Here is a 23,959-nt window from a genome sequence, read left to right on the forward strand (position 1 = left end):
CTTGAGGTCAGGGGTTCAAGACCAGCCTGGGCAACATGGTAAAACCCTTCGCTACTGAAAATACAAAAATTAGCTGAGAATGGTGGCACGCACCTGTAGTCCCAGCTACTTGGGAGGCTGAGCCACAAGAATCAGTTGAACCTAGGAGGCGGAGGTTGCAGTGAGCCAAGATCGTGACAGAGTGAGACCCTGTCTCAAAAAAATAAAGGGGGAAACAGCTACAAAGGTCATTAGGACGAGAAGGGGAAATTTGAACATGAGCTACTCACTAGATATGTACAGTATTCATATTAAATGTTTTGAATGTGATAATTGTATCTTACAAGATACAAGCTGGAGTATTTAGGAGTGATATCTATAACTAGCACTCAAATTATTCAACAAAATATGTGGGAGGGCATGCAGAAGAATGGAATTAGACCCCAATCTCTCACCATGTTAAAAAACATTAACTCAAAATGGATTTAAGACTTAAATGTAAGACCTAAAAGAATAAAACTACTAGAAGAAAACATAAAGAGAAAGCTCTATCACATTGATCAAGGCAAGGGTTTATTTTTATTTTTTAGTCCATTTGCATAAAAGATTTTTTTAAATAAAACCTCAAAGGCATAGGTAACACAAGCAAATATAGATAAGCGGAATTGCATCAAACTAAAACGTTTCTATACAGCAAAGGAAACAATCAACAGAGTAAAGGGACAACCTACAGTATGGGAGAATATATTGGCAAACTATACACCTGATAAGGGATTATTCAAAATATATAAGGAACTCAAACATCTCAGCAACAAAAAAATATATAACCTGATTTAAAATTGGGCAAAAGACCTGAATAGACTTTTCTCAAAAGATATACAAATGGCCAACAGATATATGAAAAAATGCTCACATTGCTAGCACCAGGGAAACGCAAATCAAAACTACAACTGAGATATTATCTCACTCCAGTTAGAATAGCTACTATGCAAAAGATGAACTATAACAAGTGCTGGAGAGGACATGAAGAAAGGGAACACTTACACACTGCTGGTGGGAATGTAAATTAATACAGCTGTTATGGAAAACAATATGAAGGTTATTCAAAAACTTAGAACTACCATATGATCCAGCAATCCCACCATTGGATAAATAGCCAAAGGAAATGAAATTAGTATGCAGATATCTGCATTCCTATGTTTATTGCAGCACTATTCACAATAGCCAAGATATGAAATCAAAGTAAATGTCTATTAATGGATAAATGGATGAAGAAAATAACAATAGAATACAATTCAGCTATAAAAAAATGAATGAAATCTTATCATTTGTGACAACATGAATGAATCTAGAAGACATTACATTAAGTGAAATAAGCCAGGCACAGAAAGGCAAATACTGTATGATCTCACTCATGTGTGGAATCTTAAAAGTTGTTCTCACAGAAGTACAGAGTAGAATAATGGTTACCAGAAGATAGGGAGGTAGGGGGAAGGTTAGTCAATTGGTATAAAGCTACAGCAAGATAGGAAGAATAAGTTCTGGAGTTTTATTGCACAGTAGAATAAGTAAACAATAATGCATGATGTATTTCAAAACAGCTAGACGAGAGCTATTCAAATGTTCACAAAGAAATAAATGTTTAAGGTGAGAGATGTGCTAATTACCCTGATTTGTTCATTAGCCAATGTATACATGTATCAAAACATCACATTGTACCCCATAAATATGTACAATTATTAAGTATCAATCAAAATTTTTTATAATGAGGGGAACTGAGTCAGAGAGAAAGAAGAAACAAATGGGACAAAATGCCAAAAAAAAAAAAAAAAAAAAAATATCCACTCTGTAATTCACACACATCTTTGTCAGAGAACTGAAAAGCGGGTCAGGTAATATCTGACTGGTGATTAAGATTCTCTGCCTTAAGTAGAGGACAAAGGGACAATGGAAAAAATCCTCCAACTAGTCTGTCTCTTGGTCGCTGTTTTATAAACCATCAATGTAGGCCAAACCTAGGGATTAGTCCTCCAGAGCTCACTTCCCTATCCCAACACAATGGGACCAAGTCATGCAGTTGCTCAAGCCAGAAACCTCACCTAATCCTAGTGATATATTTCCCAAGTATTTCTCAAATCCACTCATTTCTTCTCATCATTACTGCTACCAGTCTAAGTTAACATCTTCCCTCACCTGGCCCATGGCAATGGTCATCCCACAGGCCTCCTTGTATCTACACACTTCCTCCTATCTATTCTCATAACATTACAAAGTAACATCTGATCATGCCCTACCATACTAAATGCCCTGCAATGGCTGTCTCGGGATGAAATCCTGTGACCTCTGAGGCCCTGCGTGATCTAGCACCTAACTTTCCAGCCTTGCTTTGTGCCACTCTCCCTCTTGCCATGGTCACTCCCATCTTTCACACACACTTCCGTAACCCTAATGTCTAGCACAAGGCCTGGAATTTAAATATCCAAGAAATTTCTGTCGGTTGTACTTTGAATTTGACTGCAGGCCTAGCCTAAGTGGGGAGGAGGCCAAAATCCCCTTCAAGTTCTCCTCCTGCAAAGCAGCACTGTGCTGGTTGATGCATTCATCATGGGAATGAATGAAAGTCTAACGGGATAACTGACACTCCCTAGATGAAGCTAAATGATCTGAACCGCTAATTTTGGGGAGGGACATGGGGAAAAGAGATGAATGCAAAGCCTATGTAACTGGAGAAATGCCTGGAGATGACTGTAACAGAATTGATTTTAAAAACATCAAGCCCCAACAGTAAGGATCACAGCTGATTATTACAATCCACCTGCCCATGGTGACTGTTTTTAAGGTTTTTTTCTTTTCATAGACTTTAAGAAGTAAAAATCTCTGACCTTCATATTTACCAAAAAAATTTTTTTAAAGACTGATAATATCCAAGATTGATGAAAGTGTAAAAAAATAAATATTCCCTTTCCTGAGACTACAAATTGGTATTGCCCTTTGGGAGGGTAACTTGCCAGCACTGTATGTTTCAATTTTGATCAGGAATCCCACTTCTAAAATGTATTCTTCAAAATATCTCTATAGGCTGGGCTCAGTGACTCATGCCTGTAATCCTAACACTTTGGGAGGTGAGAGGATTGCTTGATCCTAGGAGTTCGACACCAGCTTGGGCAGCAAAATAAGAGCCTGTCTTTAAAATTATAAAAAAATTAGCCAAGTGTGGTGGTGTATGCCTGTGGCCCCAGCTACGCTGGAGGCTGAGGCAGGAGGACCGCTTAAGCCCAGGAGGTAGAGGAGGCAGTGAGCTGTGTTTGCACCACTGCACTCCAGTCTGTGTGACAGAGTGAGACCCTGTTTATAAACAAACAAACGAACAAACAAAACTCTATACATAGAAACACATAAAGTTGGTCAGGTGCGGTGGCTCACGCCTGTAATCCTATCACTTTAGGAGGTGGAGGTTGCAGACAGCAGTGATGGCGCCACTGCACCCCAGCCTGGGCAACAGAGCAAGACTCTGTCTCAAAAAAAAAAAGTATAATCATGTTTTAATAATAAAGGTTAATATATTAGTATGTGATATATTAGGATATTTCCCTTTATGTACAAATAAGACTTTTTCTCCCCGACTGGGTTCATAACATATAATGTATGTGTTGAGCATCAGCACGTCACTGGACTCCTGATACCCATGAGGTGTTCCAGTGTGGGTGTGTGCTATAGTTAGCCAGTTACCTATTGTTGAATATTATCGTTTCCAGTGTCTCCCAGTATCAATAAAGATTTAATAAATATCCTTGTATTTGTATTTATTTCATTTCCTACAATGAAAAATATTTACTCAAAGAGGAGAAACATTTTTAGGCTTTAGTGTCTTCTGTCATTTCCTTTCTAGAAATGTTATGTGGCATTGTTTTAAGTCCCCTTTCCAACCCTGAATACTACCAAGAGAAAAATTGATAGGTAAAAAGGGCAGTTCATTTTTAAAATTTATGTTTTATTACAACAAAGGCTGGATATATTGTTTATTGACCAATTACATATATATACATAGATTCACTGCTGCCTCCTCCTGCTGGGCTTAAGCAATCCTTCCACCTCAGCCTCCCGAGTAGCTGGGATTACAGGTGCGTGTCACCACATATGGCTAATTTTTTAAAAATTTTTGTAGAGACAAGATCTCATTATGTTGCCCAGGCTGGTCATGAACGCTTGAGCTCTAGTCACCCTCCTGCCTCAGCCTCCCAAAGTGCTAAGATTACAGGCATGAACCACTGTGCCTGGTTTTATTATTCATCTATGTAAGTGTATTTCTTTTCTTTTCTTTTCTTTTTTTGAGACAGAGTCTTGCTCTGTTGCCCAGGCTAGAGTGCAATGGCGCGATCTCAGCTTACTGCAACCTCTGCTTCCCGGGTTCAAGCAATTCCCTGGCCTCAGCCTCCTGAGTAGCTGTGATTACAGGCACCCGCCAGCACACCCAGTTAATTTTTGTATTTTTAACAGAGAGGGGGTTTCACCATGTTGGTCAGACTGGTCTCAAACTCCTGACCTCAGGTGATCCACCCGCCTCGGCCTCCCAAAGTGCTGGGATTATAGGCATGAGCCACCGTGCCCGGCTCTATGTAAGTGTATTAATCCTTTTTTTCTGTCATATGTTGCAAACAATATTTGTCTAATTTTTGTTACTTTTATACAGTTTTTTTCTTTTTCTTTTTTGAGACAGGGTCTCGCTCTGTTGACCAGGCTGGAGTTCAGCGACGTGATCGTGGCTCACTGCATTCTCGACTTTCTGGGCTCAAGCAGAACACCCAAGGCAGGGTTTCACCATGTTTGCCAGGCTGGTCTCGAACTCCTGACCTCAGGTGATCCACCTGCCTTAGCCTCCCAAAGTGCTGGGATTACAGGCGTGAGTCAACCACACCCAGCTAGAGATCACTTTTTAGAAGCTACTTAAAGGAAGAAATACTTTATAGCTGAGATTGTGATATTTTCTAAAGAGGGAAGGACAAATTGCAAAAATCTCATCAGAAATGGATTCATTTTCCTACTGTCATATCCTGTTATAAATAAACCTTAGCTAAAACACACACTGCTTGATCAATCTATTACAATATCCTTAACAACTGAAAGACTTTTTAACCATCAGAATTATTTGCATTAAAAAGTATAGTAAATGCCCCACACTTTAAGCTTAATAAGCAGAATTACTACCACTACTTTCTACTTTCATCATGCCATATTTGCATAAAGGGTGATCAATTCATTCTTAAAAATAGATATTTTAGAAAGTCTTCACTACATTCACTTAATTTAGTAAAGATCTGCTAAAATACAACATTATAGTAAAGACCAAATAATATAGAAAAATTTAACATGGGATACAACAGCTGGTTAGAATAACAGAAAAGTATTTATGATTTTGGCAAGTAGTCTTTTGACTTTGGTGATAACTTTGTGACTGTGCCACTGAAGAACATCCTGGATGAGAGTTTATTAAACTGATGCCAGAGGTAAATAACGCACAGAGGTAATCACAGCACTAGAAGAAAATCCCCCGTCTTTCCCTTCCCAACCCACTCTTGCTTCCTCCAATACCTACTACAGTCTAGGTTTTCAGGTTTAAAAACTGGGTCTTCACTCATCATTTATACACACAAGGAAATGGACACTTGAGTGGTTAAGTGACTTGGCCTAAAGTCACAAGGCCACTTGGAATTAGCATTTACAACCATCTTCCTGCTCACTCCCCAACATTCATATTCACTGAAGATTTTACACTTAGCTTCCAAGCTTCATGTATTGATCTCTACAACTCTTACAATCATTTTTGCTGATTCTGAAGTGCATGTTAAGCGGATTAATGCCACACTCTGACCTCTCAGTTACTCAACTCCCTTAAATCCATTGATCACAGCCTCAGTCCCCCATCATCACCCATTCTCACGGTCATATGTTGGATCTTTGTGCAGGCAATTGATGTATCACGAGCAAAACTTAATTCTAAGCATCTCTGACCAAACTTCTGACTTTCCATTTCGCTTCCTCTAGTAACAGTAAGTCCAGCAGTTCCTCAACCCCATCAGTACCTAAGATCTCTCAATCTTCCAGTCTCACTATCATGACCTCACTTCCTTCCTCATCCAAATTGGTACAAACCACATATTTTCCTAGGACCTCTTTCCCTTCGCTCTATCTGCCTAATAAAACCTCAGTTCCAGTTAAACCCAGCTCTCCACCTACTCCATACCTGTACCCACACAGCTCATTGTAACTAGGGGAAAAACATACAATGGTATTTGCTGTCACTCTAAATTTGAGAGCAAACCTCATGTGTTATTTCAGAACGGTCCAATATTTCAATTAGATTTCCTCATTCCATTCACCCTTCCAGATCATTGTCATACCTTCTCCTCTTTCTCCGAGAGAGACTGGAATACACCCAACTGCATGCTCCCTTTTGTCACTTAGATGCTTAATAGGCATCTCAAACTTAACCAAACTCAGTTTCTCCACCAAAGCTCATTCCTGTAAAGTCTTTTCTAAACTAGTAAGATGCTCCATCTTTCACTCAGTTGCACTAATATTAGCATCATATTTAGCTAGCCCATACACACACTTCATCTCGAATATATCTACTGTTACCCCTTCTTGTCAACTCCATTGCTACTATCAGAGTCCAAGTCACCACGGTCTTTTTCCTAGATTCATATGAAACCCCAAATAGCTTTTCCTTTTTCCATTTGTGTGGAGGATATGTTCTGTTCTCCACAAAGCAACCTGTAATCCTTTGTTGGTTTTGGGTTTTTTTTTTTTTTTTTTTTTTTTGAGACAGGGTCTCGCTCTGTCACCCGGGCTGGAGTCCAGTGGCACAATCATGACCTGCTGCAGTCTCAAACTCCTAGCCTTGGCCGGGCACGGTGGCTCATGTCTGTAATCCCAGCCCTTTGAGAGGCCAAGGCAGGTGGATCACCCGAGATCAGGAGTTCGAGACCAGCCTGGCCAACATGGCAGAACTCTGTATCTACCGAAAAAAAAAAAAATAGCCATGCATGGTGGTGTGCACCTGTAATCCCAGCTACTCAGGAGGCTGGGGCAGGAGAATTGCTTCAACCCAGGAGGTGGAGGTTGCAGTGAACTGAGATTGCACCATTGCACTCCAGCCTGAAGGACAGAGTGAGTCTCCATCTCAAAAAACAAACAAACAAACAAAAAACCCTCCTGGCCTCAAGTCATCCTCCTGCCTTGGCCTCCCAAAGTACTGAGATTACAGGTGTGAGCCACTGTGCCTGGCCTGTAATCCTTTTAAAATAAATCCTATCATTTCACTCACTTGTTCACAACCCTCCAAAAACTTTGATCACATTTAGAATAAAATCCAAGGTGATTTCCAATGGCTTATGAGCACCTATATTGGCAAGCAGCTAAACATGGCCAATGTGCCAAATCTGGCTCACTCTCTACTTTTGTAAATATGAGTTTTACTGGAATGCAGCCATGTCCATTTTTCTATATAACATCTATGGCTGCTTTCCCACTACGACAGAGATGAGTAGTGGAGACAGACCCCTTTTACAACCTACCCACCAGCCATACCTGGCAAAAAATAAAAAAAAAAAAAAGATACATTTTTACAAAAAAAAGTTTGCAGAGAAGTTTCACCAACCCCTGCCCCTCATGGTGTGCCCCTAGTCGTGCCTCACTGGCTGTGTTCCAGCCACACCACCAGCCACCGCCCCTGCCCCCCGCCCCCACGCTTCAGGCCTTTGTGCTCGCACCACCTGCCTGGAACACATTCTGCCACGTAGCCCAGGCCTAGCTCCCTCATGCTCTTCAGGTCCCTGCCCCGACATTACCACCTGATTACCATCGAATTTAGATGAGACTTTGGATTTTAGACTTTAGAATTGATGCTGGAACGAGTTAAGACATTTGAGGTTGCTGGGTGGAGTTAATGTATTTTGCACCCAAGAACATGAATTGGGGGGGAGGGGTGGAATGTTATAGACTGTTTGTGTTCCCCAAAAGCCATGTTGAAATCCTAACCCACAATGTAATAGTAATAAGACAGTAAGGCCCTCCTGGGGCCTTTGGGCGGCATCATGAGGGTAAAGCCGTCATGAATGGGATTAGCGTCATGAAAGACACCCCAGAGAGCTCTCCTCCCGTAAGTTTTGTAGAATGTGAGACTACAAGAAGACAGCAGTCTGAAGACAGCCTGAAAGAGGACATTCTCCGCAACCTGGGTATACTGACACCCTGATCTCAGAGTTTCAATCTACAGAACTGAGAAATAAATTTCTGTTGTTTATAAGCCACCCAGTCTATGCTACTTTGTTAGCAGCTCAAACTGCCTGAGATAACTGATTTCTCCTTTTTCCTCATTTGATTCCTCCTTCTTCTTCGAGTTCCTGTATTTTTTTTTTTTTTTTTTTTTGAGACGGAGTCTTGCTCTGTCGCCCAGGCTGGAGTGCAGTGGCGCGATCTCGGCTCACTGCAAGCTCCGCCTCCCGGGTTCACGCCATTCTCCTGCCTCAGCCTCTCCGAGTAGCTGGGACTACAGGCGCCCTCCACCACGCCCGGCTAATTTTTTGTCTTTTTTAGTAGAGACGGGGTTTCACCGTGGTCTCGATCTCCTGACCTCGTGATCCGCCCGCCTCGGCCTCCCAAAGTGCTGGGATTACAAGCGTGAGCCACCGCGCCCGGCCGAGTTCCTGTATTTTAAACAGAGTGGAAAACAATCATAAAAACAGAAATACTGTACTTTAATGTTGCCTGAGAATGCTTAATCTAAGCTGATATAAATTGCATAACATACAGTCTGAGAATACATCCCTGATCCTCGTGTCTGCTTAACTCTCGTTCACACTAGTGAAGCCACAGCAATGGATGTTAACAAACTACTGTTTATTTCTAATGGTGTGAACTTCCAGCTCCCAGTCCAGCATGTAAGGAGCTTGGAAGTCATCAATCCATCCCAGCAAGTAAAAAACTGAGCCGAAAATCAATAACTCTTTTTGTGTTTTTTGAGACAAGGCCTGGTTCTATTGCCCAGGCTGGAGTACAGTGGCGCAATATTGGCTTACTGCAACCTCTACCTCCCAGGCTCAAGCTATCCTCCCACCTCAGCCTCCCGAGTAGCTGGGACTACAGGCACATGCCACCACACCTGACTAATTCTTGTATTTTTTTTGTAGACACAGGGTTTTGCCATGTTGCCCAGGCTGCTCTGGAACTCGTGAACTCAAGCAACCCACCCATCTCTGCCTCCCAAAGTGCTGGGATTACAGGCGTGAACCAACACGTCCAGCAACAACTCTTCTTAAATCTGTCAAATTGCTAGAGGCTCAATGCAGACAAGTCTAAAAGTTTAAAAATCCAAAGGGCCCAGTCTTAGTGCCTACCATCCCCCTCTGCCCACATACTTTTGTGAGTTCATCTCCAGAAGTTCTACCAGGTTCTCACAGTGAAGACAGAAAGAAAAACCCACACATTTCCAGCAGGGGGATGAGAAAACCAGCCATTTGGAATATACCCGGACCATTCTGTTCTTAATAAGGCCTGCCCTCAAAGAAAAAAAATTCTTTAATGTTAAGGGAAACTATTTAACCAGAGCTTAACTTACTAACGTTTTATCAGAGACCAACCAACTTGGGAAAGGTCCTGTAGATGGGAACACTGAAACTCGGCCATCTAAACCACAGCCCCCTCTAGCCATCCTATCCCAATTAAAGAGGGGGAAAAACTGAAAAGCACTTGTAAAGGTCACAGCCCAGGGGCACAAGTTCACTGAAAGACTGAGACATAATTGTAGGACTATAGAATGCTTCCTCACCTCCAACACTTCACCACCACTTTATTAAGGGCCTATTTATGACCACCTTTCAACCAATGTCCACCTTTCAACAAAAAAGTACAAGGCAAATCAAAAGGCAAAAACCAGGTTTTTTTTGTTTGCTTTGTTTTTTTGTTTTGTTTTGTTTTTTAAGGCAGAGCGTCGCTCTGTTGCCCAGGCTGGAGTGCAATGGCGGGATCTCAGCTCACTGCAACCTCTGCCTCCTGGGTTCAAACAATTCTCCCACCTCAGTCTCCCAAGTAGCTGGGATTACAGGCACCCGCCATCATGCCTAATTTTTGTATTTTTGTAGAAATGGTGTTTCATCATGTTGGTCAGGCTGGTCTTGAACTCCTGACCTCAGGTGATCCACCTGCCTCAGCCTCCCAAAGTGCTGGAATTACAGGTGTGAGCCACCACATCCAGCCAAAAAACCACAGTTTTTTAAGAAACACAACAAGCACCAGAACCAGACTCAGATATAGCAGAGACATTGGAATTATCAGATAAGAATTTAAAATAATTATAATTAATATGCTAAGAGCTCTTATGGAAAAAGCAAACAATGTGCAAGAAGAGATGGGTAATATAAGCAGAAAAATGGAAATTCTAAGAAAGCAAAAAACACTGTAATTGAAATGAAGAATGCTTTTCATGGGCTCATTAGGAGACTGGACACAGGAGAGGAAAAAATCTCTGAACTTGAGGATATGTCAAAAGAAACTTCCAAAACTGAAAAGAAAAAGAAAGCGGGGTGGGGGCGGGGGGAAAATGGAAAAGGGAAAAGGAAAAGGAAACAGAATATCCAAGAAGTGGGACAACTATTGACAGTAATGGCAAAAACCGCAATTACTTTTGCACCAACCTAATTAAAAATGTGTAAAATACATGTAATGGGAATACACGGAGACAGAAGAACAGAGGAAATATATGAAGCAATAATAACTGATAATTTCCTAAAATTAATATCAGACAACAAACCACAATTCTAGGAAGCTCAGAGAACACACCAAGCAGGATAAATGCAAAAAACTTGCAAGTAGGCATTCCATATTCAAACTGCAGAAAATCAAAGATAAAGAAAAATCTCGGAAAAAGCTAGAGGAAAAAACCCACCTTATCTATAGAGTGCCAAGGATAAGAATAACATCATCCTTTTCAGAAAACAGGTAAGCAAGAGAGTGAGATGCTTAAAGTGTTGAGAGAGGGGAAAAAAACCCACCAATCTAGAATCCCATATCCTGTGAAATTAACCTTCAAAAATTATGGAGAAATAAAGACCTTCTCAAACAAAATTTGAGGGAATGTGTTGCCGGTAGACTTGCCTTGCAACAAATATTAAAAGAAGTTTCTCAGAGAGAAGGATAATGATACAGGTGAGAAACTCAGGTCTATATAAAGGAAAAAAGAGCAGTAGAGAAGGAATCAGTGAAGGTGAAGTATTTTTAATGATTTTGCAACATATTTATCTTGTTTGTCATTAACTAAAAGTCATTTCGATCCCTAGGCAATCAGTTGCATAACAACTGGAAATAGTTTCAAAGCACGCAGAGAGATGAGCAAAGCTTGGTTAAAATGTGTATGACACTGATTAATGTATTTTCTTTCAAAGATGCTTATTAACACAGCCTTGCAAAATACATTCAAATAATTATTTATCAAAGTGGCACAACAGTAAGATTTCTGGATTTACAGTCAAGCAGAACTGGTTCAAACTCCAGGCTCAGTCACTTGCTGGCTGTATGTCTTGGACAAGTTAACCAAGTATCTCACTTGTAAAACAAAAATAGTAAAACCCACATTTCATATATTAACTGTAAGGACTAAATGTGAAGGCTAAACCAATTCCCCTAGCCCACTGTCCAGCTAATTCTAAATGCTTACTACCCAGTTATAAATGCCATGAATCCTGCAACATCCTCTTGCACTCCTTCATAAATTAGCTCAAAGCTAGCAAGTTTATGGCCAACCTCTGATAAGCATATAAAATTCAAGAGCATGCATTTCATGGAGATCACTCCAGCTGCACCTTACTTTAAAAATTTTCCTCTCTTATTTCTATTCATTTTTTAAATTGTTATCTTGCTGTGTCATGAAACCTTTTTGAATTAGGGGTGGGAGAAGATTAAAAGGTAAGATACCAAACTAATAGTTTTATATTGTTTCTAAGAGATGGATGAAACAATCCCAGAAACAGGCTTCTAGAAGTATCTCAACCTCTAATATTCATAATCAAGGATCCAATGCAGACCTGCTAGTCCATATTCCCAGCCACAGGAAGTGCCTGGTACACACATATTTGTTGTATGATTCATTTCTGTACTTCCACGTTTTCCCTTTTCTGGCAAAAAAAAAAAAAAAATCAATTATTTCCTATTTGTACAATCTGCTTGGAATACATTTCTAATGTTCAAATTTCCTTATAAACAGTAAATATCAACTAACTCTCTATGCCAAATGTCATCCTCTATTTCAGGAAATATCTCCTATGTTGCTAAGTTCCTATACAATCTACACAATGTCACAAAATAAACCATCCATCATGCTGGAGAAAAAAATAATTGTTGGCTCAGTCCCATGTTAATGAGCCTACTTTCCCCCAATTTGGAAATAGGTGTAGGCTGGACATCTCTACCAGTTTGAATATGACATACCATAATGGCATACCATAATTTTTGTATTTTTTAGCATTTTAAGGATGTTTTTGGTGCTTTATTACTTCTCACAAAGATAAAATGGGAAATTTATTCTAGTACTGTTATTCTAGTACTTTTACATCCCACATAAGAAGAAAACATGTATGGGTACTATAGGACCAATCCATAGCTAGAAAGGCCACCACCTGCATGAGTAAGTTATGGTACCCCCACCATACCCAAGAAGTCAGAATTGATTTAATAGGTAACATATTTTATTAAGAACAGTTAAAAAAAAACACACATTAATTCCACCAGTAATGAATTCTAGTATTTTCAAATCTTACTCTTCAGTAAGTCTTGAATGTTTTCAAAAAGTGATTTATGTTATGTTTTTCCCTCACTGGGAAGCAGGGCAGAACAGCAGCCTTTGGGCTAGTTTCCCCATCACCACTCACGCAGGTAACATCGAAACAGTTATCTTACCAGTAAATCGTTCACATAAAGCCCAAGCTCTAGCTTATGGAACACAAGGCCCTCAACAACTGATCCTCTCTACCTCTTCAGACTTAGCTCCCACCACTCCTGGCCGTCACCTGGACACAAAGCTGTTGTTCCACTCTACAGCACACAGAAATCCCCGTCTTAAACGCCTCCGTCTTTCCCTCCATTCTCCATCACTAAGTCCCAGGTATTACTTCAAAGGTAACCTCTGAGGGGAGCCTGCCTGAATGCTCTAGAGGTGGGTCAACTGCTCTCTGTGCTTCCACATTACTCCAGGCGTACCTCCAACAGGGCATTTCACACGGTATAGAAATTACGCTAATGTCACTATGCTCTTCTTATGCCCACATCTGGAAAGTGTGAACAAAACACCTTACTCATTTATACCCCAAGTATCAAGTATATGCTGGGTACTAAAAATTCATAAAATTGTAGTAAACTTTTTATATATTTTTACACTTCCTGTTTCCTCTTGCAAATTTCACTTTATTCTTCCTACATCTTTTGAAAAATCACTTCCTGCTAGCCAGGTGCAGTGGCTCACGCCTGTAATCCCAGCACTTTGGGAGGCCAAGGCAGGCCAATCACCTGAGATCGGGAGTAGGAGACCAGCCTGACCAACACGGAGAAACCCCGTCTCTACTAAAAATACAAAATGAGCCCAGCATGGTGGCGCATGCCTGTAATCCCAGCTACTAAGGAGCCTGAGGCAGGAGAGCCATTTGAACCCGGGAAGCGGAGGTTGCAGTGAGCCAAAACGCACCACTGCACTCTAGCCTGGACGAAAGAGTGAGATTGTCTCAAAAAAATAATAAAATAAAAATAGAAATACCACCACACCTGGCGTGGTGGCAGGCACCTGTAAACCACTCAAAGTGCGGATCCCCCCGCCTCAGCCTCTCAAAGTGTTGGGATTATAGGCGTGAGCCACCGTGCCCAGCCTAATTTTTGTATTTTTTAGTAGAGATGCAGTTTCACCATGTTGGCCAGGGTGGTCTCGAACTCCTAACCTCAAGTGATCCACCCATCTCAGCCTCCCAAAGTGTTGGGATTACAGGCATGAGCCACTGCGCCTGGCAGGATGGCTGATTTAAATTGGTATTCAGTACACAGGAAATAAAAGCTAAGTAGTTTTCTTTCTGTTTCTAATTTTTTTTTTCAATCACCAGCAACTTGAACCATGGACCAATCATTCCTGACCACCATTTGGCAGCTGATAAACTTATCAAAAGTATATTTCTACTAGGTCTTAGGTTAAATCCCTACTGCTTGCAACTCAAGTGTCCAGCGTCCTGCTCTTGTTCAAGCTGATCCCAAGCAGTTAAAACTGTTCACTGGAGGTGAAATGATAAACTTACCTTTATGCATGTGTAATGACTTAACCACAGATTTCAAAAATATATATAAATTACATGCTCAGCCTTCCTGACATCATTTCCATTATACATCTGACTCACGATACCCCCCACTTGGATGTCTAATAAGCATCCCCATCACAAAACATTCAAAGCTTAATTCCAAAACTCATCCCTCCCCAAACCTGCTCCACACCGCAGTCCTTGCCATCACTATCTCACAGCAGTTCCATCCTACCAGTAGTTTAAGCCAAAAATGCTGCTGTCCACCCTGACTCTCTCATACTATAACCACACTATCAACAGATCTACCTTCAAATGAAAATCCAAATCCCAATCGCTTTTTTTGTTCTTTACAGCAGTTTCAGGTTCACAGCAAAACCAACCACTATTTACCACCATCCATTCTGGTTCAAGCCACTGATTAAAAAATCAGTGACTTAAAAATAAGAGACTTTTTACTGCTCTTCCTGTTTCTGCCTTTGCTCCATTAGTTAATTCTTCAGAGTAATCAGTGATCCTTTTAAGACATAGTTCAGATCATAACCTTTCTCTCCTCAAAACTCTCCTAAGGCTTCCCATCTCCTCAGTCTCCTCACATCAACCTCAGCTTTACAAACACACCAAGCATGATGAAACGTTAAGCTCCAAAAAGATGGAATTGTTTTTTAACGTTTTGTTCAGTGCAGCATCTAAAGCACCTGTAATCATGCTTGGGACAGTATAAAAGAACAGCAAGCATAAACCATTTTAATAAATGCTCTTGCTTCAAGGGGCTTTATAGTTGCTGTTCTCTTAGCTGGGGGTTCTCTACTCTCAGATACCTGCATGTATTCTCACTCGGCTCCTTCAGGGCTTTGCTCAGTAAGGCCTTACCAAGCACCCTACTTAAAATTCTATCACAAATTCACTTCCCCTACCCGTGTCCCATTTTTTCTTCATAGCATTTACCCCATACATGTTTCACTCACTTGCGTATTGTCTGCCATCTCTCATACACACAATTCTAAGGTCTGTGAGATCAAGAATGTTTATTTCCTCCACTGCTGAATCTGTAGCATCTAGAGCAGTGCCTTGCAATTTGCAGATGCTTGACATTGAATGGGTACATTTTTCTATGTATATTTCAATTTATACCATTTGGGTAGTTTGAGGATTATCTTTCTGGAAAGTCTTTAAATGTATTTCTAAGTCCTGTAAGATTTTGCTATTAGTATGATTTTTATTTTGTAGGCTAAAAGTTGACTTAATAACATTGCTAGTACAACAGTAACAAATTATACTTGTTTTAACATCTCCAGCATATAGAAACATAAAGACCCCCATGATACGCCACATAAATACCTTAAAAACTGATAATAAATTGGAACTGATTAAACAGACAAAAATTCATTTTTTAAGTTGCCTTAATGTCTTTAATGCTGCCCAGCCATACTCCAGAACAAGAAGTCTTTATTTATTTAGTAAATCTTAAAGGGCAATCTGAAGTCAGAAGAGGTCAGATAATTTTTAGTGTCTCCAGTATCTACTTCAAGTATAAATAACTAAAAGCTACAGAAAAAAATGTTAAATATCACTGAAGTAAAAATGCAAATATTTTTTACAGTATTATTGATGCATTTCAAAATCATTTATGCTGGAAATCATACACGAGAGTATACACTGTATTATTCCATTTACATAAAATTCTAGAAAATGCAACCAATCTATAGTGCCACACAGTAGATCAGTGGTTGCCTGGGGCTGAGGATGGAAGGAAGGAAGCATGGGGGAACCTATGCAAGGTGATGGAAATGTTCTGTACTTTGTTTGGTGATTACATATACATCAGTCAAAACTCATCTAACTGTACAACTTAAACGGACTGAAAAATACTGATGTCATTTGTCCACCTTAGACTGACTAGAGTCATACTAACACAGTGTGAGTAACAATATTTACTCACACTCAGTCGATGGAAGTTTATGTTGGTACCACCTTTTAAGGAAAACATTTTGGCAATGCCAAAACTTACAATGCAACTCACAACTTATAATGAACAAAACTCTTTAAGTCAGTTAACAGTGTCTTCTAGGAAATTAAACTACACAAATATCATTCAAAGTATATTTTCAGGCCACGCGTGATGGTTCACCCCTATAATCCCAGCACTTCGGGAGGCCAAGGTGGGCGGATCATCTGAGGTAGGGAGTTCAAGTCCAGCCTGGCAACATGGTGAAACCTCATCTCTACCAAAAATACAAAAACTAGCTGGGCATGGTGACACATGCCTGTAATCCCAGCTAAGGCACAGGAGGCTGAGGCATGAGAATCACTTAAATGAGGGAGGTGGAGGTTGTAACGAGTCATATTCACGCCACTGCACTCCAGCCTGGGTGACAGTATCTTTAAAAAAAAAAAAAGGAAAGGAAAGGAGGGGAGGGGAGGGGAAAAGGAAAGAGGGAAAGGGAAAGGAAAGGAAGAAAGATCTATGCGAATGCCCTGAGTAAGCTGTGCCTGTAGTCCCAGCCACTCGGGAGGCTGAGGTATGAGAATTTTGTGAACCCAGGAGGCGGAGAGTACAGTGAGCCGAGATCGAGCCACAGCTGAGTCAGACTGGGCGACAGAGCAAGACTGTCTCAAAAAAAAAAAAAGAAAAGAAAAGAAAAAAAGGCCAAACCATATAACTGAGTGTTTAACAATTTTAAAAAGCACAAAAGAAAAATATTAATCAGGAGACCAGGAAGGTGTGGTTAACTGAAAAGTAAAGACTTCCATTTTGTTCCTACTTTCTATTAAGTCTGATTTCTTCAATTTGGTCATTACAACTTAATATAAAAAGTTACTTTAAAAAATACTATTGATCCTTAGGACAAATTCTGAAAAAACTGCTGACTTCTGAAATTACATTTAAAAAGAAATCAGATCTTTCAGATTTGGGAAGGCCATATAGGACGACAAAAGTCTGAAATTTAAATAAGCTAACTTCTACAAAGACCAACATTTACTATGCAGGCATTAAAAAAATAACTAGGCTCTCTTTTATGGAATTCAAGCGGACACAAGCTGGAAACCTTATGACCCATTCTCCTGCAATGCTCGATGATGTCTCTACTAAATTACTTGCACTGAGCCCAGCTCTCAAGAGTAAGCTATGACAGTTTTACAATCTATTACTATTTCCTAGCTACACACCTTCCTCTAAAAATACTTTTTCTAACAACAAAAAAAAGGCCCCCAAGATATAATAATCTTATGTACACACAAGATGCATTAGGCATCCAAATATAAATTCAGTTTTCAACAGAAATATGTAAGTCCATTGCAATTTCATAATAAACTTAAAGACTAGTTAAACCCAGGCATTCTGTAGCAGAAGCATCTTAACACTGAAGAGGAAAAAAGGTCCTCTGAAAGCAGCAACGCTCTGGGATCAAGACTAAACATTCAAATAAAGAAACAAGACCGGGCACGGTGGCTCACACCTGTAATCCCAGCACTTTGGGAGGTGGAGGGGCGCAAACCACCAGAGGTCAGGAGTTCAAGACCATCCTGGCAAAACCCAGTCTCTACTAAAAATACAAAAATTAGCCCGGCATTGTAGCACGTGCCTGTAATCCCAGCTACTCGGAGGCGGAAGCAAGAGAATCGCCTGAACCTGGGAAGTGGAGGTTGCAGTGAGCCAAGATTGTGCCACCGCACTCCACCCTGGTCAAAAGAGTGAAACTCTGTTTAAAAAAGAGAAAGGAAGAGTGAAAGAAAAAGGAAGGAAGGAAAGAGAGAGAGAAAGACGGAAGGAGGAAGGGAGGGAGGGAGGGAGGAAGGGAGGGGAAGGAAGGAATGAAGGAAGGAAGGAATGGAGGGAGGGAGGAAGGGAGAAACTGGCCAGGCATGGTGGCTCATGCCTGTAATCCCAGCACTTTGGGAGGCTGAGGTGGATGGATCACAAGGTCAGGAGTTCCAGACCAGCCTGGCCAACACGGTGAAACCCTGTCTCTACTAAAAATACAAAAATTAGCCGGGCGTGGTGGTGTGTATCTGTAATCCCAGCTACTCAGGAGGCTGAGGCAAAAGAATCACTTGAACCCGGGAGGCGGCGGCTGCAGTGAGCAGAGATTGTGCCATTGCACCCCAGCCTGAGCAAGAGAGAGAGACTCCATCTCAAAAAACAGGAAACCAAATACTGGGTAGCTCCCTCAAAATAGTGTTTTTTAAAAAAAATGTTGGGCCAGGTGCAGTGGCTCACACCTGTCATATCATGAGCTGAAGACCAGCCTGGGCAATACATTAAAAAAGCCAGCGTGGTGGCACGTGCCTGGAGGCCTAGGTACTCGGGAGGCCAAGGCGACAGGGCCACTTGAGCCCGAGGCGTTTGAAGCTGCAGTGAGCTACAATCCCGCCACTGCACTACAGCCTGGGCGACAGAGTAAGAATCTGTCTCAAAAAAAAAAAAAAAAAAGTTATTTATATCATAAAACAGGACTCTGACAAAAAGGAACATTTTTAAATAAAATCAAGCCAAAATATTACATCCAAGTATGTAAAAACATAACATCAATAACCCTTTACACTAAGAACGTTTAAACAAACTGAAGCACAGTTCCTTTTATTAGGATTTTTGTTGTTGTTTAAAGAGGCGGGGGCCAGGCACAGTGGCTCATGCCTGTAATCCCAGCACTCTGGGAGGCAGAGGTGGGAGCATCACCTGCAGTAAGGAGTTCGAGCCCAGCCTGGCCAACATGGCAAAACCCCGTCTCTACTAAAAAATACAAAAATTAGCTGGGCATGGTGGCACACACCCGTAGTCCCAGCTACTTGGGATGCTGAGCCACAAGAACCACTTGAACTCGGAAGCAGAGGTTGCAGTGAGCTGAGATCACACCACTGCACTCCAGACTCAGCAACAGAGCAAGATTCCGTAGTGAAAAATAAAGAGGTGGGGTATCGCTGTCACCCAGACTGGAGTGCAGTGGTCCAATCACAGCTCACTGTAGCCTGGAACTCCTGGCCTCAAGCAGTCCTCCCTTCTTACCCTCCCAGTAGTTGGGATTACGGGCATGAGCCACTATATCTGGTATATAAGGTTCTTACGAAAAGGTATCTGACATTATCACAGAATGTGGCTTAAGCCAGGTCACTTCAACCCTACTACTGTTTTATCACTGTTAATTCTCCAAAGTATTCTACTATAAAAATTACTCACCTATAATACTCATTTAACAAATTTTACAGCCTATTTTGTGCCATGAATGATCATGCTAGAGACTGGCTGTGGCAGAAACGCCAGACACAACTTTATAGTGGAATCACAACGTACATTCATGTTCTCACACTGTGAGCAGCAGTTTCGTGTAGTGAAAAGAATTCTGACCTAGAAAAAAAAAAAATCTGGGTTGCGATTCCTGCTCTAACCTGCTTACAAATCCTTTTTAATTTTCAGATTAACAGAACCATGTGTTAGACCATGTAAACTTGATTCAATAAATTATGCAATGTAAATATTTAGTTTTTTTAAGATAAAAATAATACATTTTACTACTATAAAACATTTTAAGGCTACAGAGCCTCATAACCATTAAATTTTAAACATACTCTAATTTTTAAAAAAAACAGCAAATATATTAAAACTGCAGTGTTACAACTGCAAAATGTCCTACACCAGGTCATAAGATTCTTTAATTTAAAAATAAACTATGTACACAGGAAATTTTCTAACAATTTCTTCCCTTTTATGAATACATATTTTTTTAGAATAGAGAAATATGTTTTAACCAAAATCCCCAAAATGTCCACTTATCTCAAAAACAAATTTCAAATGACACGATTTAACTCTTTTTTAGAAACAAAGCATCTCCTTGTAGACCTGTACACAACAGGCTTTGTTATACAAACATACAGATCAGTTTTCATATAAACTAAGAATTTAAGTTCTTTCAGAGAACTTATGCAGAAGTATTAAAGGTTTCTTTTTTTAAGTTGTGATTAAAGAGAAAACCCTCCGTCAAGTATTTTTAATACATATTTTCCCATTTTTATATTTTAATAATCCAGCATCTGTTCACCATGAATTAAGAATTCAAAGAAAAAATAAAAATGCTTTAAACAACTGTGGCAAATTCTACCTTTTTAAGAGTATTACCATATTTAAAACATTTTATTAATGTGTAAAAGGGGAAAAAAGCACTAAGGCCAAAGATTTACTGACATACTGTTTTCAATTAGTAAAACAAATCTTAAAATATTGAGAGATAATTATTGTCCATCTTTAATTTCCTTTCATGTGAAATTCAGAAGTAACGTGTGTCCACTTTAGGTAACATTTATATATAAAAAGTTTATTAGAAATATAAAAAATTTTAAATTTTACACTATTTCCACCTTAAGATTCTTTTAGATAAAGCAGATGTGCCTTATGGTTCAAACACAATCTGATGTACAAAATCTTATTTAGTTCTTAGTAAAATAAATACAGAAACACAAATGATGAAATGATGGACTATTAATAACTTAAAAAACCCAATGTAAAAGTTTCCAAAAACCACCATTTGTTGTAGGTACCTAATATGGCAATATTTACTGTAAAATACATGAAACAGCTTTCACTAAAATTTAATGTACTGGCTTATTACCAAGATCAACACTGTCATATTAAAACGCAAGTTGTGTGGTCTAAGTTTATGTTTCCAAACTTTTTTGTCAACTAGACAAAGGAATCGAAAACTTTTTCTTAAAGGACCAGAGACAGGCTGAGTATCCCTCATCCGAAATGCTTGGGACCAGAAGTATTTCAGATTTTTGATTTTTTCGATTTTTGAGTATCTGCATATACATAATGAGACTCAGAAATGAGATCCAAGACTAAACATAAAGTTCATTTATATCTCACATACACCTTATACACATAGACTGAAGGTAATTTTATACAACAGTTTTAATAATTTTGTGCATGAAACAAAGTCTTAATTATGTTTTGACTATGACCAGTCACATGAGGTCAGGTGTGGAATTTTCCACTTGCGGCATGATGTCAGCACTCAGAAAGTTTTGGACTTTGGAGCATTTTTTATCTCAGATTTTTGGATTAGGGATTGCCAACCTGTAGTAAAAATTGGGGGCTTGCAGGACCCTAAGGTCTCACCACTCAATTCTGCCACTGCAGGAGAAAGCAGGCACAGACAACATATAAATGGGTATGCTTGTGAGCTGTAGTTTGCTTGACGCTAAACAATACATAAATTCTGGACAACAGACTTCTTATTTCAGGTGTCACATTACAAATATGTCATATTTGAAGGTAGGAGCAACAATACAGATGGGCAGACATTAATAAATGAAAACCGCAAATTAAAATTTTCACACTTATTACCCAGTCATAATTGGATGTTATGTGTATATATGTATACATACAAGTTATAAAGCTAGCTCATTTCAATTCCATATTCTTTTTGGTGTGTTAATCAACAGTATCAAACCAACATCAGATAAGCAGCAAAAGGATTATGACTGATTGAGTACTCAGAAGTTAATCAAAGATCACGAAATCTGGTTTTGACATCTTTCTACACAATGAAAAAACTTATTTACTGTGCTCTATATAGAAAATATCAGATGTATCTTTTCAGGTGTCATTTTAAAATTCAATTGAATTGTTACAATTTGAAGCTAAATGTGATTTGCTTTGTTTTATTAGAAAAAATACTCAAGCAAGGTCTACAATCATTGGTCAATTAAGAATGACTTACAAGAACATGAGGCAATAAAATAAAAATACAGGTACAAACTATGTATCTGAAACACTTCTATTTGGCAATTTTATAACAAATCAAATTTTAAAAAGAACAAAAGAGATTGCAGATTACTTCGCAGATACAGAATAAAGCAATTGATGAAGTGCTTAAGCAAAAGAAAACAACAAAAAAAGAAAACACACTGCTTTTCTTTTTAAAAATAAGATCACATTGCTATAGATCAAATGGATAATACCCTTATTAAACAACCACTCCAGAATGTCTTATAGTAGCAGTGCTTTTATTTGCACTTCACTTAATTTTATAAGACTCATTTCATGTATATAGCTCTTTACCCCATTGTTAACGAATAAAGTCTCTCATAATTTTTACACTTTTAAATTTTTTAAAGCAAATGAGAAATGATTTATGTATCGTGGAACCTTTCCCATTTTGGAACCAAAGGTTTAATTCTATATTTTTGTCTAATATTTCTTTAAAAAATTTAGTGTAAAAACTGCTGGTTTTTATATCACTGTAGTAAAGTGAAAACTCCTCAATCAGGAGTATTTTCTGCAGTTTCACTGCATATAACCACATACTTTACAATGTCCTTCCAACAGTAAGGAAATAACTGATTTCTTGATCACTGTCAGAAATGAGTGCCATAATTCTATTATGGGTATAGGTCCTCCCTCAAAGACTTTCTGGAAGGATGTTCAACGTGTTTTGTTCTTATAGATATTAACAGTAGTACATAGTCCCTTAAGTCTGTGAAAGACATTTATTGTTAAAGAAGGTGCTTTTATTAACAATTCCTCTGGCAGCACTAGTGAATTACAATATCCTTCAATATTATTTCTACCATAATATATACATTTAACTTTCATGCCTCTAGAAAAACATCTACAGTACATTTCAAAATATAAAAATATATTACAAATCTGCTGAATTATTTACAAGCAATGTTCTATTATCTCTATGCAACATTTGTTTAATACAATACTAACAAGTTACACATATTTCCATTTCTGTAAGTTAAAAAAAATCGATATGGCTTCTTGCTTACCAAGCAAGAAAGTGATTTTATTTTCCTTTTCAAGACCAACTTTGGTGCATAAAAGATTCAGTTTGAAGATACTTGTAAAAAAAATACAATTTTTCTTACATTAAGAAAAAACAACTCAAAAACCAAATGATTTCCTCAGAAAAAAAATTAGAGTCATATAGGTTAAATGAAAATATGAAGATTATTCAAATAATTTGAAAGGTTTTTCAAAAACCGTTAACAGATTAGTTATATAGGTAAATATTAACATACTGTACTCCATGAGAAAGCCCTAGTCCTGAAAAGGGAGCCACCAGACATACTGCAACACTCTTTAACAGTAATTTTCAGCCCTAATTCGATAGACGAATTTTTAGTTGATTGCAAACGTCGTTCACTGTTTGCTTAAATACAAATTGAACACTTTTCTTATCAGAGTTCTGCAAAAGAACACAAATGGCAACCAATCACATCTATTTATCATAATTGAAAGGTAAATTATCTCTTGATAATTTTCATTGTCTAAATATTTCCTAATATGACTTCAAATCAATAAACACTGTTAAGACAAATATCCGTACAGTGCTTTTGGTATTTGTAAGGGCACATGTTGTAATTGTTTTTCTTTCCAATATAAACTACTGAAATCACTAAAGGGAAGAAAAGAAAAAAAAAGCAGCTTAAAGCAGCAAGCATGCAAAGCCTTTAAGAAGCTGTTCTACTAAGTTGCCAAAAGAGTGTTTGCTCAGTCTCCCACAGTACCATTCCATGAAAATGTGGATATACAGTAATATATTAATATATTCCACCAAAGAGTCTACTTCATTCACAGAATGTTTACACTAAGCATAAATATTATCCTAAATACTGGATTAAAAAAAAAAAAAAAAGGAAGGGGTTGACTC

At 39.0% G+C, this 23,959-nt stretch overlaps 1 protein-coding gene across 7 annotated transcripts in view; it reads right to left on the minus strand.

Annotated features, from left to right (window-relative positions):
- Positions 1-551: 551 nt before the first annotated feature.
- The window catches only part of AEBP2 (AE binding protein 2), a 104,075-nt gene continuing 80,667 nt past the window's right edge, over positions 552-23,959 (minus strand). For 3 of the 7 annotated variants that reach the window (XM_055280455.2, XM_055280451.2, XM_055280456.2), the window contains one exon: positions 21,131-23,494. In XM_055280455.2, the coding sequence (XP_055136430.1) occupies positions 23,449-23,494 (46 nt within the window). In that variant the 3' untranslated portion in view covers positions 21,131-23,448. Of the gene's footprint in view, positions 12,147-18,060; positions 19,651-21,130; positions 23,495-23,959 lie in introns of those variants that run through there. The other 4 variants (XM_055280453.2, XM_055280447.2, XM_055280454.2 and 1 more) reach the window with 3 other exon arrangements.

The sequence above is a fragment of the Symphalangus syndactylus genome, chromosome 5 (assembly GCF_028878055.3).
Source record: "Symphalangus syndactylus isolate Jambi chromosome 5, NHGRI_mSymSyn1-v2.1_pri, whole genome shotgun sequence".
Taxonomy (NCBI): Eukaryota; Metazoa; Chordata; class Mammalia; order Primates; family Hylobatidae; genus Symphalangus; species Symphalangus syndactylus.